Below are 16,596 nucleotides of genomic sequence, written 5' to 3' on the forward strand. Positions count from 1 at the left end.
AAATTGTCTCTTTCCTCAGTGATCCTTACCCCACTGAGGGGTTCTCACAACCCACACATCTGAGAATGTAAAAAATAAAGGGTAAGGATATTGTGCCTTTATAAACTGGTACTGTCTTTTGGAGTTTCAGAGCCCTCATTTGGAGCTGGCATACAGGAGCAGATGGTCTGCTGGTTTGTTTGTTTGTTTACCTCCTCCATCCTTCTACAGTGTGGCATTCCAGATGAAGAACAGATAGTACAACAAAAAGACCACTTGAATTATCATGCTAATTTAGTGTTTTCAATCTTTGAACCATAAAAAATAAATACTTGGGGAGGAAGGGAGGGATGAACTCTATCAATCCATACCTTTCACCTAGAGAGTGTTCACCCATAGGGCACTGGAAGAGGCTCCCAAGGGGAAGTGGTCACAGACAGCACCAAGCCAGATAGAGACTGAGAAGTCTGGAACCCTCTTAGGCACATGGTGTGACTCTTTGGATGTCCTATGCAAGTCTAAGAGCTGGACTTCAACATCCCTGCGAGTGCCTTCTAACTTAGCACATTCTGTTATTTCAAATTTTTGACACATGCAGCCACAGTGCTCTGCTGCAACAGTGTCCTAGAGCTGGAAGCAACCACTATCACCTTTAAACTGCCTTCAGATCTTGTTATTTTTCTATCAAGTTCTCATCTTATTTCAGATCCAGCACTCTTCCTAGCTGTAAGGGTCCCTAAAATATCAGTCTGAGATTAAACAATTTCATTCAGAGGAAAAATATTCTAGGAAATGCTCCTTTGAGCAATCTTCTGAGCAAACAGACAAACAACTGCAACACCGTACCCAAAAGAGGGAGCAAAAGCAGCAAGTTTTTTGCATTTATGGAGCTAAAAAATCCTAAACAGCTCTATTCCTGTCAATTTCAGCCTATAACATCCCATATTGAGGGGACGCCTGATGAAGAAACTGAAGTACTAGGGGTCTCCTAGAAGCCTGAAAAGCACAGCAATTTCAATGAAAAGCACTGCTAGTCAAGGGAAGAATAAAATTCTCCCTTGGGGTGCAACACCTTGGCATAGGTGATTTGGGAATCCATTATTTCATCATACTCTAAATTAATATTGCAACAAGGGAAGGTCATAATGAGAGCTCTGTAGTCTTTAGCTCAGGGCACAGGGACATGCAAATGCAGTGATTATGCTACTTCTTTAGAGCCAAGTTTTCACAGTATTGCACCTATGCTAACAAATGGTGCCATGAGCACCAGCAGGGCTTATCTTCAATTCACATAATGTGCTCTCTAATAACACGTAACTGACTCTGAACAGAAAGCCAGCAGACAATTTCAACAAATTCTAGGCTTCTAAAAAGGAAGCAGAAAGACTAGTTTAATCTCACTGTTACGCGAGTCAAGAAAGTGGAGCAATAACTGTGGGTAGCCTTTGTATCATCAGGAGGCCCCTGATGAGTTACACAGATGCTAAAACAACTCCAGTTTATTGCCTCTATATTCCTACAGCTGAACTCTTGTGAATATGTGTTTGAAAACCTCACATGCTGGAAACACATTCTAGCTGGGCAAGCAACAGAGCATGAAGCAGTATATTAGAGAGTTACCACCCCCATTTAGAGTCACTCCCAAACATAAAACATGTAAGGTAATCAAAAGGCAAATCAGACTGGAAGAAAGGTAAAAGTTATTTTCATCCTGCCTGTAAAATCCTGGAAGCATTTTGCAGAATCAACCATATTTTATGACCAGACAACGCATTAAATTGGGTATTCACAAATTGATTCCAGGGTAATTGAAAATTGTTAATCTTGCTATTTACCAATGCCTAAAACAGACCAGTAATGTTTCAGAGAGGATGTGCTACACAACAGTGGTTTCCAGGAAAAGCTGAGGTGGATATATTTTAAACAAAGACAAAACCCATGAAACTATTTCCTGGAAATCAGTACTAGCAAAGTCTGCCCCTTTTCACCCTTCTGTGTTTCAACAGTGAGTGAACATTAGGTTTTCCTGGAATCATTCATATCAATGCATAGCTCTAATAAATTCCAAGGAATTTACCTGCCATCAGAGAGAGCTGAAATTCAAACCTTTTCAAAATTCTGCTCTGCTCTTTAAATTTGTTTTGTCACTTGCAGTTTTCTAGTTATGATGCGGAATAAGATTATACTATTAAGTGACAATTTAATGAAGAACTTGCTCTACTGAAATAAACTGCCATCCATAACATAGAAAAACTGAATCTTTTCCTTGTGTTTGTTTTTAATACTATGTTGGACCTAAGTTTATGTTATGCATTCAAATGTAAACATCTTCAGAAACACACCACAGAAAATCCACACACTTCAATTCCATGATTTTCAGAACAGGCTCATTCAGCCCTTTACAAAATACTTCGTCACACTACATAATTTTGCACCTATGCAATTATGAATTATTTCAAAAAGGTAAAGTTAATCGTTTTGCTTGATACTTAAGAAAATCATAATAACCCAGTTGGCTCCTGAGCATTTCAATAATAAAAAATGTTACTTTCTTCACAGAGAAAAGATTCGCACAAATCTGCCAGAAAGTACCCCAGTGTAACCACAGGGGTTCTCTGATTTGCACATATTAATAACAATAAAAAGGTGAATTTTGAGCCTTTTCTACACACTAGTACCTGCATTCCCTTACCAAAAGGTAACTGGGCTGTCATGCAGCAGAGAGACTGAAATATTGGTGAAAATAATTTCAAAACAAGTAATTGAGCACACACTTCCCCCTCCACCTCCTGCACCAAAATAACTTCCTGGCTTCCACATTAGACATGCTGCAACGTGCTCTCATCAATTCATTTGCAAGCAAACAAAGCTTAAAGCAGCAAAGGGTGAGAATAAGTACTGTATATACTAGATCTCACGTGATCACTTTTCTATTTGTCTGATATCAGAAGCATCTATTACATTCTAAGTGCTGGAGACATGATTTGGGGAAGTACACGAGGCTGAGATTTCTCCAACACCAAAACTTTAAACAGGATTTCCTACTTTTCATTCTTATGCAATATTCACTGGCACTTCTTATTAGCTCCATCCACACACATCCTATGTACAAAACAAAACCAGAATACGTGCATCTCCTCATGGAAGCCAACACAGAAACTGAAAGAGTTTCAGTGCAGCTGTCCAGAAGGCATACTTGTTAAGCAAATGTCTTTTGGGGTAAGATGCAATGCTGAGTTACTTTACAAAAAAATTCAAGGCTACATTTCTTTTAGGACTAGGATAACCAGTTGCTAACAACCTCTGTTTTTCAAGGTCTTCTGTGGTAATCTTTATGGAGAGCCTAATATCAATAATGTGTTACTGAATTAGACCTACTGCCCCCTTTTTTCACTCACTCATGTAAGAGCAAGGACTGCTCCCACAGAAAAGGGCTGCTGTAAGTAGTTGTTACACACTGACAGGACAAGCCTTTCACAGCAAACATGCAACAGAAATGTAACAATTACAGTATAGAGTAACTGCACCAACACTTCAGTTACTCCTTTATAATCCTCAACATCATGAATCCATACCAATATTTACACTTTTATTATAATGTCTTGGTAGTTTTCTGCAACTGTTTTGACTGTTCTCTGCTGTATCAACTTCTGCTTTACGTACAGAAAAATATAAGGGTGTCATGTTCTCAAATGTCATAAAACAAAGTAGCTCAAAAGGCATTAACGAACACATCAAGTTTTAAGTTGAAACCTAACCAGCATTTTTTAATCAGATATTTTAACTGTTAAAAGGGATCCAAGATTTTTACTTTCATATTCCAGAAGTCAGTTTTGGCAGTAGTGTAAATTTAAACTCCTGTAGTTTTAACCAATATGAAATGCCTTTTACTCATTCAACTCCTGTAAGAATGCTTCCGTTTTTGAATTTAGCGCCCTACTAGGAATCTGCTTAATTCTACCTCACAATGTTCACAGAAAGAAGCTACTGTGAGGTAATTTTAGGCACTGGTCCTTAGCTAATCAGCTGTAAAAAGACTGCACTTTACTCCAGTGCTGTCTCCAAAAAAAGGCTCCAACAGAACCTTCTCTTTTTTAGTTCCTCCCTGATACCCTTGATTATTTCTTTGCCTTACTGAGATGTCCTTTCTGCCCCCTGCTATTTTCTGCTAGCCAACTGCTTGTGTGGCTGCACAGAGAACCAGAAACCAGCAACTGGAAAAGGAACTCCCTGAACATTTTATAAGTCACATTGGCTCTCCAAAGCAGTTGGGAAAAACAGTTTGAGAGAACCCAAATCAGCAAGAGACCTTTGGAGACAGCTCACTGGTAGTCACAATCTTCTAAAGTGTTAGCAAGAAAATAGCTTGTGAATTTCATGTTTCAACAGCAGCTTCCTAAAAACAATTAACTCCTGTGGGGAATAAAGATCACTAAAAATAATTTATAAGTACTGAAAATCAGAATTATCCATTCTAGTCTATCTGCTGAAGCAGGCAAGACCTTTCACCTGGTACAGAAGCTTTTGTGAATGGGTTGTAACATGAATTAATTCTTTCTAATCACTATCAGTGAGCCACGAGTCAGCACCTCAAATTACTCACCAGCTAACCTGCTTGTGTTCTGGATTCCAAAAGAATTTAAATTTATATAGCTTGTGCTCTGGATCTGACTCACAAGCTTCTCTTTGCAACTGCTTCCGATAAAGAGAATTAATAACATTTCTAAATCAAAACTCAGCCACCAGATCAGCATCAGAAAGCCTCCCATTGGTGTGAAACTAAAACCAGAAGCCTTTCTTTAAGTACTGATGCTGGAATATGCAGTCTCTCTTCCCCAAACTCTTGTTTCTGCAGCTGGGGGGGATCTTTCAGTACATTGATGTAACTGTGGATGCAGCTTTGCACTGAGACAGATGAGGAAACTACTCCAAGGAAAAATAACTCAAAAGAAAGATTATTTTTTCATGATACAGCATTACTTGTATAGTAATTGGGGCATCCAGAGGATGGCAGAAAATGGAACACCACTTCTTCCCAAAGAAACACTCAAGCCTCAGCCACATCATTTCCCACAGAATATTATTTCCCAGTGGTTACCTTCTGTTCTTCTCTTTCTGTTGCATTTTGACACTTCTCAATCTTCCACTGCCGCATGAAATCTCGCAGATATCCAAAGAGAGTGAGAACACCATAGCCTACATAGGTCAGCACAGCAACCAGCATTGGTGTTTCTTCAAAAGCTTCATTGAAAGGCCTTTTGTATAATCCTCCATTGTGCACAATATGATTTATCTATAGTAAAAATTTAAAGAGAGGCAGTTGAGTTATTAATTGAAAAAAAGGCAGATAGACATTTCAAAGGAGTTCCCAGCCCTGTGGTCAGCTGCAAGCTCTGCATCCCCCACCATTCAGCAAAAACTGCTGCCAGCTAAGTTCAGCCATTACTGATAAACACTGCCAGTCTCCATATATGAAGTTGCCAAACTGCTGATATAACACAAGTCAAAGTCACCAATCTAGGGCAGTTTAATCCAACATCCAATTAAAACTATTTAGTTTGCAAAGCTACATATAGAGCATTGCTTACGTCTAGGCAAACCAGAATAAAAAAAGTGCCTTCACCAAGAGGGTACAAGTAACAGAACAGCAACGTGTCCCAGGATTGCTACAGAGAAAAACAAAATATAAATTAATAGTTTTACTGATCTAAACAATATCGTCTCAGTCTTGGAAGCCTATATTAGTGTAACAAAACAATCACAATCCACGTGTCTCTGTAGCTGTTAGCCTAAAGATGCTAACATAAACACTGTACTCATCCATGAGGCGGACATGACACCACAGACAAAAAAGTCATTGTATATAGAGTCTCAACGCAGCAGGTCAGCATACAGAACAAAGCATGGCTTTCTGCATAAAATCCATGGTAAAAGTCATCTTGCTACTTACATGTCATCTGAAGGTAGGAGATTTACTAGCTGCCTACTGCATACAGCAGGTCTATCTCAAGTACTAGAATATGCAATATTTGCAACTATTACAGAAAAACTTCACAGTTACAAGGCAAATGGGGGAAAAGATAATTTTAGTTTTAACTCGACTACTTTTTAAAATGGTTAAGTTAAAGATCAGATCTCGTAAGTTAATGAATGAAAATACAGAAATCTAGCCATTAGAGGCAAATGGATATCTGCATAGCTAAGTTATAGAATGGCTGCACAATAATAGAACAGCTACATATACATATATAGTATATGTGTATATATATATATATATACACACACATATATATACTCTATAAGACATAAATCCCCTTGTGTAGCATCAAATATATATAAAAATAAGAAATGTATTTCTTAAAAGGTACTAATCAAAGAAACCTCAACACCTAGGAAAGAGATTGAACCTCAATTAATCAAAAAAAGACAATGGCAAATAATTCCTGAGGGGTGTGGGCCAGCAGACAGAATAAAACCAGTTATTCACATATGTCATTCATATTATCATATGGGAAAGTAATGTAGAATCGCACTAAGCACTACAACCAACAGTTGAATCAATAAGGCACACATACTTGCTGGCATCAGCAGACACTGAATTATTTGGAAAGTGATACCTGCCAGAGCAAGTCTATATTTCGAGTCTGTCATTAATATAATGAAACAATTTTTCAGATGCCAAGGGGCTGTTCTTAGCAATACAATTATGCTATAGCTATGCAGTCACCAAGTATAAACCACAATAGTACCTTCCCTCCTGATAGCCATTTCTACCTCTTCCCTTCCTCTGACACAGCTTTAAGCAAAGCAAATCCTTCATTTGGTCACAATAGTTGTGGGGATTTAAGAATAGGTCTATATATGGAAACAAAATAGCAAAGACAGAGTAGGAACTTCTCTTTTAGAAGCAGCAGTTAAAGACAGATGCAGGTAACTAGCTTGCAGTGCTTTGAGGCCAGGTTTAATACCGAAGTATTATTGTAAAAACACACCACATACAGCGGTGGCTTAAGGTAGAAAATTACCACTTGGCACAAGCATAGGAACACTTGCTTACCACATTGCAGCTTAAGTGCTGGCAATTTAAGGCGTTAATGCAGACCAAACGTTCACATACCGTTCTCTTAATGAACAACCCAGTCAAAGGGGCTGCCCCTGCCCCACTCACTCCCATTATGAGCCATCTGCACCAGCCTCCAGCTAGTACAACTAAAGCAACTACATCCGATTATCAGCATTGCATCCCTTCAACACTGAACCCATCCGTGTTGGAAATACAATCGTTTGCAGAACGTTATTCATTAGACCTTAACAGTCCTTACAGCACTGCTCCACAGTCATTCAATAGAGCTCAGCAAACAAGAGCCAGCAGCTTTTGGAGAGAGAGGAGGGGCAGCAGCACCATTACAATCACAGTGAGCCAACACTGCAAAGGAAAAACCATGAAAGCCACCTACCTCTTCTCTATTACTCTCAGAATTGCTTAACTGTATCATTATGGCTCCTGTGCACAAAACTATAGAATTTTGTTGCATCCAGATGCAAGAGAGATCATGCACCAAAGCTCCAACCACCACAGTTTCACAGCTTGGGGAATTACAAGTTGAAGTTTGCATCCTCACATTGTCAGATCAGGCTGTGAAGAGCAGCTGTTCAGGAGCAGGCACACTACATACCTGCCACCTGTGCCTGCCTGCGGTACCAGCAGCTGATTTCTGGATAAGCAGACAGAAAACTGGTAGTGGCTATTTCACAAATTACCTAGTATTGAATAGCTAGAGATCATATCAAAGCTTCTAATGTCTTTCCCAGGTAACTGAAAGTTCATCTGGAAGAGATGAAAGGCTACATGTTAAGATAATGGATCTAAGGTTACCGGGTACCAAAAAGTTACTGAAAAAAAACCCAAACAAACAAACAACAACAACAAAAAAACAACTTAGACAACCAAATCTATATGCAAACTTAATCACAATAAAAACATACCAATTTTTTCCAGGTCTTTGAAGGTGACTGTGCTTGTAACAAATGCTAAAACTAAAAAAACTACTCATTATGGTCAATCCCAATATTTCACTAAAAAAGGCTTTTTAGGAATACCTGTATTGATTCAACCAATACTCCAATCAATTTCACCTCTCAGTTTTCTTCCACCAGTGTGCTAACACATCCTTAAATTTGCGCGTCAGCTGTGACATCAGCTAAGAAGCTTGTGCTATCCTAACTGAATCAAAAAAATTACAGACTGAATGCAATTCTACAAACTCTTCATGAAGCATATGACTGTAAAAAAACTCTAGAAGTTGACTACAAAAGAAACATTTGTAGACATTAAATACAAGTCTATTTGTTTTTCTAAGAATGCCTTATAAATCCACACATAAGCCTTCAAATGAAGGCATACATGCTGCAAGCTCCAAAGCTGCTGCAAAAGAACAGCAATTTCAATTCCAGAGACCAAGAAAGAAGGTGGCTAGAGTTCAGTGCATAATTTCCTTTTATCAGGAGGAGAAAATAGGCGTGGAAGATTAAGACTTTTATGATTTCAAATAGCTTAAAGTGAGCCATGACCTTTGAAGTAGAATATATGGCATATCCAAGTATGAAGAACAGTCAGAGTTCACTTAAACACAGGGATCAAAAAAAGTACGTGTATGCTCACCTACAATTCTCTTTCCTGTACTGTGCAGAGTACATGCATGCAGAAGAGCACCATCACATTAAAAAACTCAGCTGCAGGAGAATCAGAGCACAACTCAGCCACTTACAAAAGGCAGCAAAGAACCAGCCACAGGTAATGCCTGTAAATGCCTGTGTTGGGCCAAACTCTTGGCGAAACAAACCACATAAAACAGTACTGTAGCAGTGATTGAGCAGTAGCAACATCACACAGCTACTGCTAGAAAGGACTACACTGGTCTAAGCAGGACACATGAGAGTCTGTTGATAATCACAGAATGTACTGAGTTTGGACCTACAGGGAACCATCGAGTCCAACTCCTGGCCCTGAACAGCATGACTCCAAGAGTCACACTACCTATTTGAGGGAGCTGTCCAAGAGCTTCTTGAACTCTGTCAGGCTTGGTGCTGTGGTCACTTCCCAGGGTCACTGCTCCAGTGCCTGACCCCCCAGTAGGTGAAGAACATTTTCCTAATATCCCACCTAAACCTGCCACAGAACAGCTTCATGTCCTTCCCTGGGGTCCTGACACTGGTCAGTAGAATGAAGAGATCAGTGCCTGCCCCTCCTCTTCCCTTGGTGAGGATGCTGTAACTGCAGTGAGGTGTGCCCTCAGCCTCCTCTTCTCCAAGTGACTTCAGTGACTCTTCATAATGCTTTCACCATCTCTGTACCCCTCCTTTGGATGCTCTCTATGTCCTTTGTGAGTGAGAAGACAAAAGCCATGTGCAAACGCAGGAAAATTTGCAGATGCTACTGCAGAAAACACACAGGATTTACCACAGGAGTCTGGGTACACACCTTGCACATCAGGCATGAACTTTAGGGAGATGTGATGCTACAAGTGCAATTCATGCTGCACAAGTTCAAGAGCCATACACAGTAACTGCTCACTGCTGTTACCCCCAGGAAAGATCCAGCAGTCTGTATTAAAAAGGCCATTTTATTTCATGCTGACAGGAAGAACAAATAGAGATGAACCTGGCAGAATTTATGTAAACACATTAAAAAGATTATTTATGCTGGAACACAACTTTGCTAAATTCTTAAAATTTAGTAGCTTCCCATTGCCACATACAGCACATGCTGCAGAAATTTTAGTAACAGGCTTGCTGCTTCTATTTTTAGAAACACACTGAAAGACCACATCCCCGAGTGTGCCTCTGTATGCAAAAGTAGGCACATTCATCACAAAGGATTGAGGAAATCAGCACTACAGAAATCACAGCAGTGAGAATTCCATGAATGCAGCTGCTCTAAAATGTAAGATACCCTGTGGAAATTTTACTGTCACCTCTAGCCCTTTCCCTTGCACTGCTTTGCTTAGACTTCAAATCTCAGACTGTTGCATTGGTAAAAAGACAAAGTGTTTACTGCCAAATTTAGAATTAACTGTTTTGAATCACATTTCAAGCTTTAAAACAACCCCACAGGAGATAAACTTGTTTTATAAAACAGACTTTAGAGTACATTTCTAATTAAAGATTTGTTCTTCTTGACAGGTACTATAAAATATTTTTATTTACAATTAGTTAGTCACAACAAATTTGACAGTGTTTGTTTAAGATGCACTTACCACATCTACGAAAACAGTGTGAATCTTTGTAACATTTAAAAGTTGTTTGGGTTCTCCCCTGCCCCCCATTAGCAAGTAAAGGATGCAATTAAACTTGTTTGGTTTTTTTTCTTACTACATACAGGTGACAATTTGAATACTACTGATAAAATACTATTTTTCTTAAATTTTTTAATTTAAGAAAATATTTAAATTTTTAAAATTTTAATTTAAAATATTTTTTAAATTCTTTACCCTAAATTACCTTAAATCTTACATGTAACTTTATCTATTATGTTCAGTAGATTTCGGGCACACAGAATACCAAATATGATTTACAATAAAGATTTTCAAAGACAGAACAGGTCTGCACTGCTTCCGCAACAAGTCAATCTCCAGGCTCTCATATACTTCTGAAAGCATTCCTGACATATTTTATAATCTGCTCTCATTTTTATAGACATTAAACCCCATTACTTCCTAAACTTTCCAACCCTTTCTCAACTATAAGTGCTCTTCAAAACTATACTTTTGAATTAAAACCAGTTCTTTTTCTAGGATTTATTTCTTAATGATGGCAAAACAAAACACTGGAAACCTCACTGAAGATGGGCCAATGCTTTATGTTCTGCCTAGCAAAATTAAAGTCAATAGATAACTTAGATAAGGCTTTTGTCTCTCCAACAAATTGAACACATGAAATTCAGAGAAGAACATTGTTTTTGTTGTACAATTAAGACAGAAAAAATACAACATATCACTCAAGTAAATACTGTAAAAATAAAATAACTTGTATACAATTTCTTAAGAGCATTTAGGGCTTATCACCAGCTAAATTTGAAATGGTAGTCCAAATACAATCCAGAGATTTTAACACTTCACCCAAACTAATTTCTCAGTAGCAACATATTCAAATCTCAGAGAAGCCCATAGTATCAATAGCTATCATGGGCATTTGTTTTCATACCAGCTCAGACACACAAATTCTCAACAAGCACAACATTGGCACTACACCTACTAATTTAATATGATCTCAACTATTAACTTAGCCAGGGAGAATGCAGAGTAGCTGTTGCTTACAAAAAGGCTTACAGTCTTCTGTAACTGAATTTGCTACTAGCAAAAGATCATTGTGCACAAGTACACTTTTTTAAAGATAGAGTTTTGTCAATTAAAGTATCTGAACAAGGCTGCAGTCTTTTCTAGATCACATAACTTTCGTCTCACTTCAGTTTTACATTACTGACACAATAAATACAGTCAATCAGAAAACCAAGCAAGAGTCAGTAGCAATTCCTTTCCTCAGGTCTGATGTAAGCCTCAGAGTACCTGCTATAAGCCCTAAGGCACACATCTTTACAGGGGTTCGGGGATTAAATGCTAATGTCTACACCTGGACAGACTCTCCTGCAGTCCATGAGTTCATCTCCATAACCATGGAATAACTAAGGTTGGAAGGCACCTCCATTGTCTCTGAGCCCCAACTCAAAGCAGGGCTAATTACAACAGGTTGTCAAGAGCATGTCCAACCATCCTGAGCTTTTTCATGGATGCAGATCCCACAACCTCTTTGGGAAACTTCTTCCAGTATTTTACCACCCTTCCGGGAAAAGTTATTTTCCTTATGTGCAATCAAAACTTCCTATTCCTCCCAATTACAAGTGTTGCCTCTCCTACTATTGTCACACGCTTCCAAGAGTCTGGCCCCATTTTCTCTATATCCTGCAGCCAGCTACTTAAGCCTTCTCTCTTCCTAAGGTTGAGCACAGCCAGCTCTCACAGCCTCTTCATTTCTTGGGGACCCTCCACTGGATTCAGAGATTCATGTGGTTATGTCACCATCTTTCTGAGAAGCTCAAACCTGGACACCATTTGCAAAATGCAGTCTCCCAAACTCAGTAAGGGGAACAACCACTTCTTCAAGCAGTTAATGAGATTAAGATTCTCAGGATCTTTTTTTTTCCCTTTCAGAAATACCTGAATTTTAAATTTGCACACAGATGTGAAAAAACTTCACAATTCTGTACTCCAATTCCTTTTTACACCAGTGGATAGGGTATTTATTACATTTATCTTATCCTAACTTTCATCTGAAACACGATTCACGTCACTGCTACCACTAAATCACTTGTGGCAAAAAGAACTTGCAGTATCTGCTGCAAGTAATCTTAAGTGTGCTCTCTGAAAGAAACTACACTAACCTGAATTCCAGCAAAAGTATCTTAGAAATCAGGATGAAGTCATTGTTCCCCTGCATCCTGAAGCAATCCCACAAGATGAACTTATATAAGCAGTTTACGTTGTTTAAGAAGAGCAAGCACAAATCCAAGACTACACAAATTGTTTTCTGTATATCCACACCAAAACTTCTAGGAAAGAAATATCTATGCTGGCCATTTTAAAAGCTGTTAGAATTCAGGACTTCTAACAGTCTTAAAGGAATGCAAATCCCACAGTCCTCCCACTTTTGTCAACCAAACTATTCCTTGTCTTCCTGAGGAAGCAGTACAAGACGTTGTTTACAAAGGCATGTATGTCATCTGGAAGTTGCTATAGGATGGGGTTTGAAAACCTTCTTGAAACACCAGGGAAATTAACATTTGTTTATATAATTCCAGTTCCTATCTAACTGACTTGGAGATACTGCACAAAACAGAAATTAAGAATTTGATATCTAAAATCTGTATCCCAATTTTATTTTTTTTAGGTTGAGACAACTTCTTCTTTAGCTTCTAGCACAACAGAACTATTAGAATGCAAGAAGCTCAATTAAGGAGCAAAAAAAAAAAAAAAAATCACATTACTAAGAATTTGTTCGCAATAATAGGTGGATTCAAATATATTATCCTGGAAAATAAGGGTATCTTCTCCCATTAAAGATGTACCAATATCCCTATTCTAAGCAAGAAAAATCTTTTCAGATGCAGCATTGGAAAACCATTAGTCATTTGCAAAACATTCCAATGGAGAAATACATTCCAGTTTAAAATTGCATTGCAGAAAGGAAAAGCAATTTCCCCCCATTTATTATTCCCACAAGTGTCTTGATAGCTCCTAAACACCATTTTTATATTGAACTCAACACTCTCCCCAAAACAGCAGAAGGGCATAAAAAGCAGAATCATGCACAACTTGAAGAGGTAACTTCACAGCTCTGTTTCTAAGATTTTCTCTCTTTCTCCTATCTATGTTCAACTTCTCATGTCATGACAATACCCTTTGACATGTCAGGCTTTTATCTTACATACTGCAGTATTACACCAGAATTCTAGATAAATTTTAAGCCCTTCCATAAATTACTATTCTTTCTAACCATTAACTCCCTTAACTGTATACAGTCAGAAAAAAAGTCACTTTTCTCCAACATTCCATTGGTACTTCAGCCTCTTTTAATAAAGGTGTTCATAATGAGACTGAAATTCAGTGAATGTAACAATCTCTAAACAGATTAACTTCAAGCAGGAGCCAAGTAATTTGAACACAAGATACCTCAGGAAAGCCAAGAGCTGTATTTATCTCAGTATTTCAGCAGAATGTTTTTGCTATGCTCGATCCCTAGCTTCAAATGGCCACTTTCCCAATCACTGATAATATTTTATTAATCTCCAAGGTAGTCAAGGGTCTGTTACTGCACAGTTTTAGTAGGCAGCAAGTTTCCCCTCTCCTCTTACCAAAGAGGTTTAGCAGTTCAGAAGGAGACAAATACAACCTCTTAAAAAATTAAGTAAACAATTTCACCCTCTTCTGTGCATCCTGGAGCAACAGTAAAGAACCCACTCTATATGTCAAATACCACCCTCAGTGGAGGGAGTACCATAAGGAAACATTTGAATTTAAGCTTTATTTTTTTAGGATAAAACCCTACAAAACCACATAAACTAACAAATCAAGAATTAAAAAACCCCCAAACTTACATAGATAATCTGAGCAGAAATGTCCTAGGTAGAAGAGGACTCCTTTTTTTTCACATAGTTAAAAGTGGGTAAAGCTTTTCTGCACTATCAAGCACTACTGGGGGACATGATAATGCACTACCCTGTCTCTAAGCTCTCCCCTCAGAAGCTCCATGCTTTTCCAGGTAAATTGTCAATGACTGCAACATTTATTTAAACTGATGGTTTTCCTTTCCCCTTCACTTCCCATCATTTCAGCTAGATCTCATGATCTCATTTTACCTCTTATTTCTCACACAAAACCTGTGAAAGGCCTTGTTGAAAACGTTCTTTTCCGCATCCTCACTTTTCTGTTTGTTTTTTTCCTACTAAGTAACAATCACATTCTTTTGTGCAAGTTGCCTCCTTTTTGGTACTTGCTTACAGTTGCAGATTCTCAAGTGCTGTATGTGGTAAGTACATAGCATATACATACACAGCAAATATATACAACAGAATGTGAGCATTCACATGTTTCCTTTCTTCTATAGAAAGGTTCAAAAAACAAAACTGAAAAGGCAAAATACCAATCAATTAACCAAATCTGTGATATATCAGCAAACACATCTTTTGGCAGCTTACCACCACGGATGCTATCTGAGAAAGCTGGACATAATTAGTTCTCCTAAATAATTGCTTCTTCCAGTCCAGTTCTAACATTCAGACCCTTACTTTGAAAGTTAACATAAAGTTAGCCCACATAAAATTGAAAAAATTTAATACTCCTAATTATAAATCAAGCAGCTGCCAGAAAGATACCAAACTTTCCTACACTCTTAAATCTCACACTGCTGCTATACTTTGGATTTTTGGTAAGACTTCTCATGACCATTTCTCCAGTGAACCCTGACCCACTTCAGAAATAGTTATCTCAAATGCCTCAGGTCCCCAAAACATATCTGAGCATAGTATCATATGCAAGCTACTAAGTGAATAGAACATCGCATAAATCAGCAAGGTTTTTAAAGTTTCCTCAGTTTGATATGCATGGTTTTTCTCATTCACACACTACATCACCCATGTTCTCCAGCTACACAGGTAAACAAAGCCCTTGAGGAAATGCTTCCTGACCCCACCTTCTGTTCCTCTGAAGTGGAAGAATATAACTGTATTCAGACATTTTTCTTTAGAAAGCATAGGGTGGGAAAAAAATCTCACAGAAGAACACTCTCCAGCACCATACTTTATCTTATTACCAAGATTTACATGTAAAGTTTTATAGCTAGCAGTGCTTGGTGTTTGCAAGGCAAGACTACCAAAGCCACAGCTCCCCAAACAAGTACAAACTGACCCTGCTGCCAAATGAATGTACTGTACCTCCCTCCATTTGTTCACTTCCAATATTGTGCTGTATCTCCCAAGGGCCAGGGAAAGACTACGAGCATCTATCCAGTCAAAGAAATAGAATAAGTATCCTCAGTTAAAGATAACCCAGGGGGAAAAAAAGTTTCGTTTTACCCTGCATCAGTTCTCAATCTAGTCCACACAGTGAGTGCACAACCTACGCTGAAAAAATAGAAGGGAGAGCAGAGGACTGAAAAACAGAAGCAGCAGGAGAGATGAGAACAGAGGAAGGCTTTTATCAAGCAGCTTGAAGTGTTCAAGGAAACACAACCTATTGCCTTCTGCTGAGGCTGACTTCATAACAACCTTTAAGTTCTTTACACTATAACACAAACCTTGAGTGTTTTGCATAGAAACAGCTGGAGTCTGCAAGCACAAATACCCACTTGCATCCCAGCGTTAATACAGGCAGATGGGAAGCGCTGCACCAAGCTCCAACTCTGCTCTAGAGGAAGTCCGTGCTCAGGGCTCCTCGTACCCACAGCCCCGCGCGTCCGCCTGGAACAGCGAAACGGTGGCGAAGAACTGCTGAACCTTTTCTGCTAAAGCCCAGACCCACTGAGCTACAGCGACGTTTAAGTTCAAAAGCCTCGCAGTAAAGTTACAGCCGTGACTCGAGGGACAGTCATTGCCCACGCCGCCACCAGTGCGGTGAGCGAGCACCGCCCCGGGCGCTGCCCGCCCGCCCCGGGCGAGAGCCGACGACACAAACCATCGGGTTCTGCCGACACCCCTCACGGCCCCGCCTCGGTGCCTCCCGGGGCCCCGCCGCCCGCCGCCGCGCCCCCGTCGCCCGCGCACACCTGTGTGCCGGGCGGGCCGCGCACGAAGCCGTTGCGGAGCGCGCCGTGGGCGCCGCCGCAGCCGTTGGCGCGGGGCCGCTCGGGCCGCTCCATCGCGCCGGCCCCGCCGCGCCCGCTCCGCCGCCCCCGCCCGGCCGGGCCGCTCCGCACCGGAAGCGCGCCGCGCGCTCCCCCAATCGCCGGCGCGGGCGTCACGCGAGGGGACGGGCCCCGCCTGGGCGCGCCGGCGCGCGTGCGAGGCGGGCGGCCGGCGCCCAATGGGAGCCCGCGCCGCGCCCGGGTGGGAGGGGAGCAAGGGCAAGG

The 16,596-nt window shown here is 40.0% G+C and overlaps 1 protein-coding gene across 1 annotated transcript in view; it reads right to left on the reverse strand.

The window, feature by feature from the left end:
• Positions 1 to 16,412, reverse strand: part of SPTLC2 (serine palmitoyltransferase long chain base subunit 2) — a 72,702-nt gene extending 56,290 nt beyond the window's left edge. Inside the window, exons 1-2 of the mRNA XM_021542830.3 lie at positions 16,294 to 16,412; positions 5,078 to 5,272 (exon numbers count right to left, since the gene is read on the reverse strand). Of these exons, the coding sequence (XP_021398505.1) occupies positions 5,078 to 5,272; positions 16,294 to 16,386 (288 nt within the window). The 5' untranslated portion in view covers positions 16,387 to 16,412. The remainder of the gene's footprint in view (positions 1 to 5,077; positions 5,273 to 16,293) is intronic.
• Between the last annotated feature and the right edge of the window lie 184 nt (positions 16,413 to 16,596).

The sequence above is a fragment of the Lonchura striata genome, chromosome 5, assembly GCF_050655825.1.
Source record: "Lonchura striata isolate lonStrDom1 chromosome 5, ASM5065582v1, whole genome shotgun sequence".
NCBI classification, from domain to species: Eukaryota; Metazoa; Chordata; class Aves; order Passeriformes; family Estrildidae; genus Lonchura; species Lonchura striata.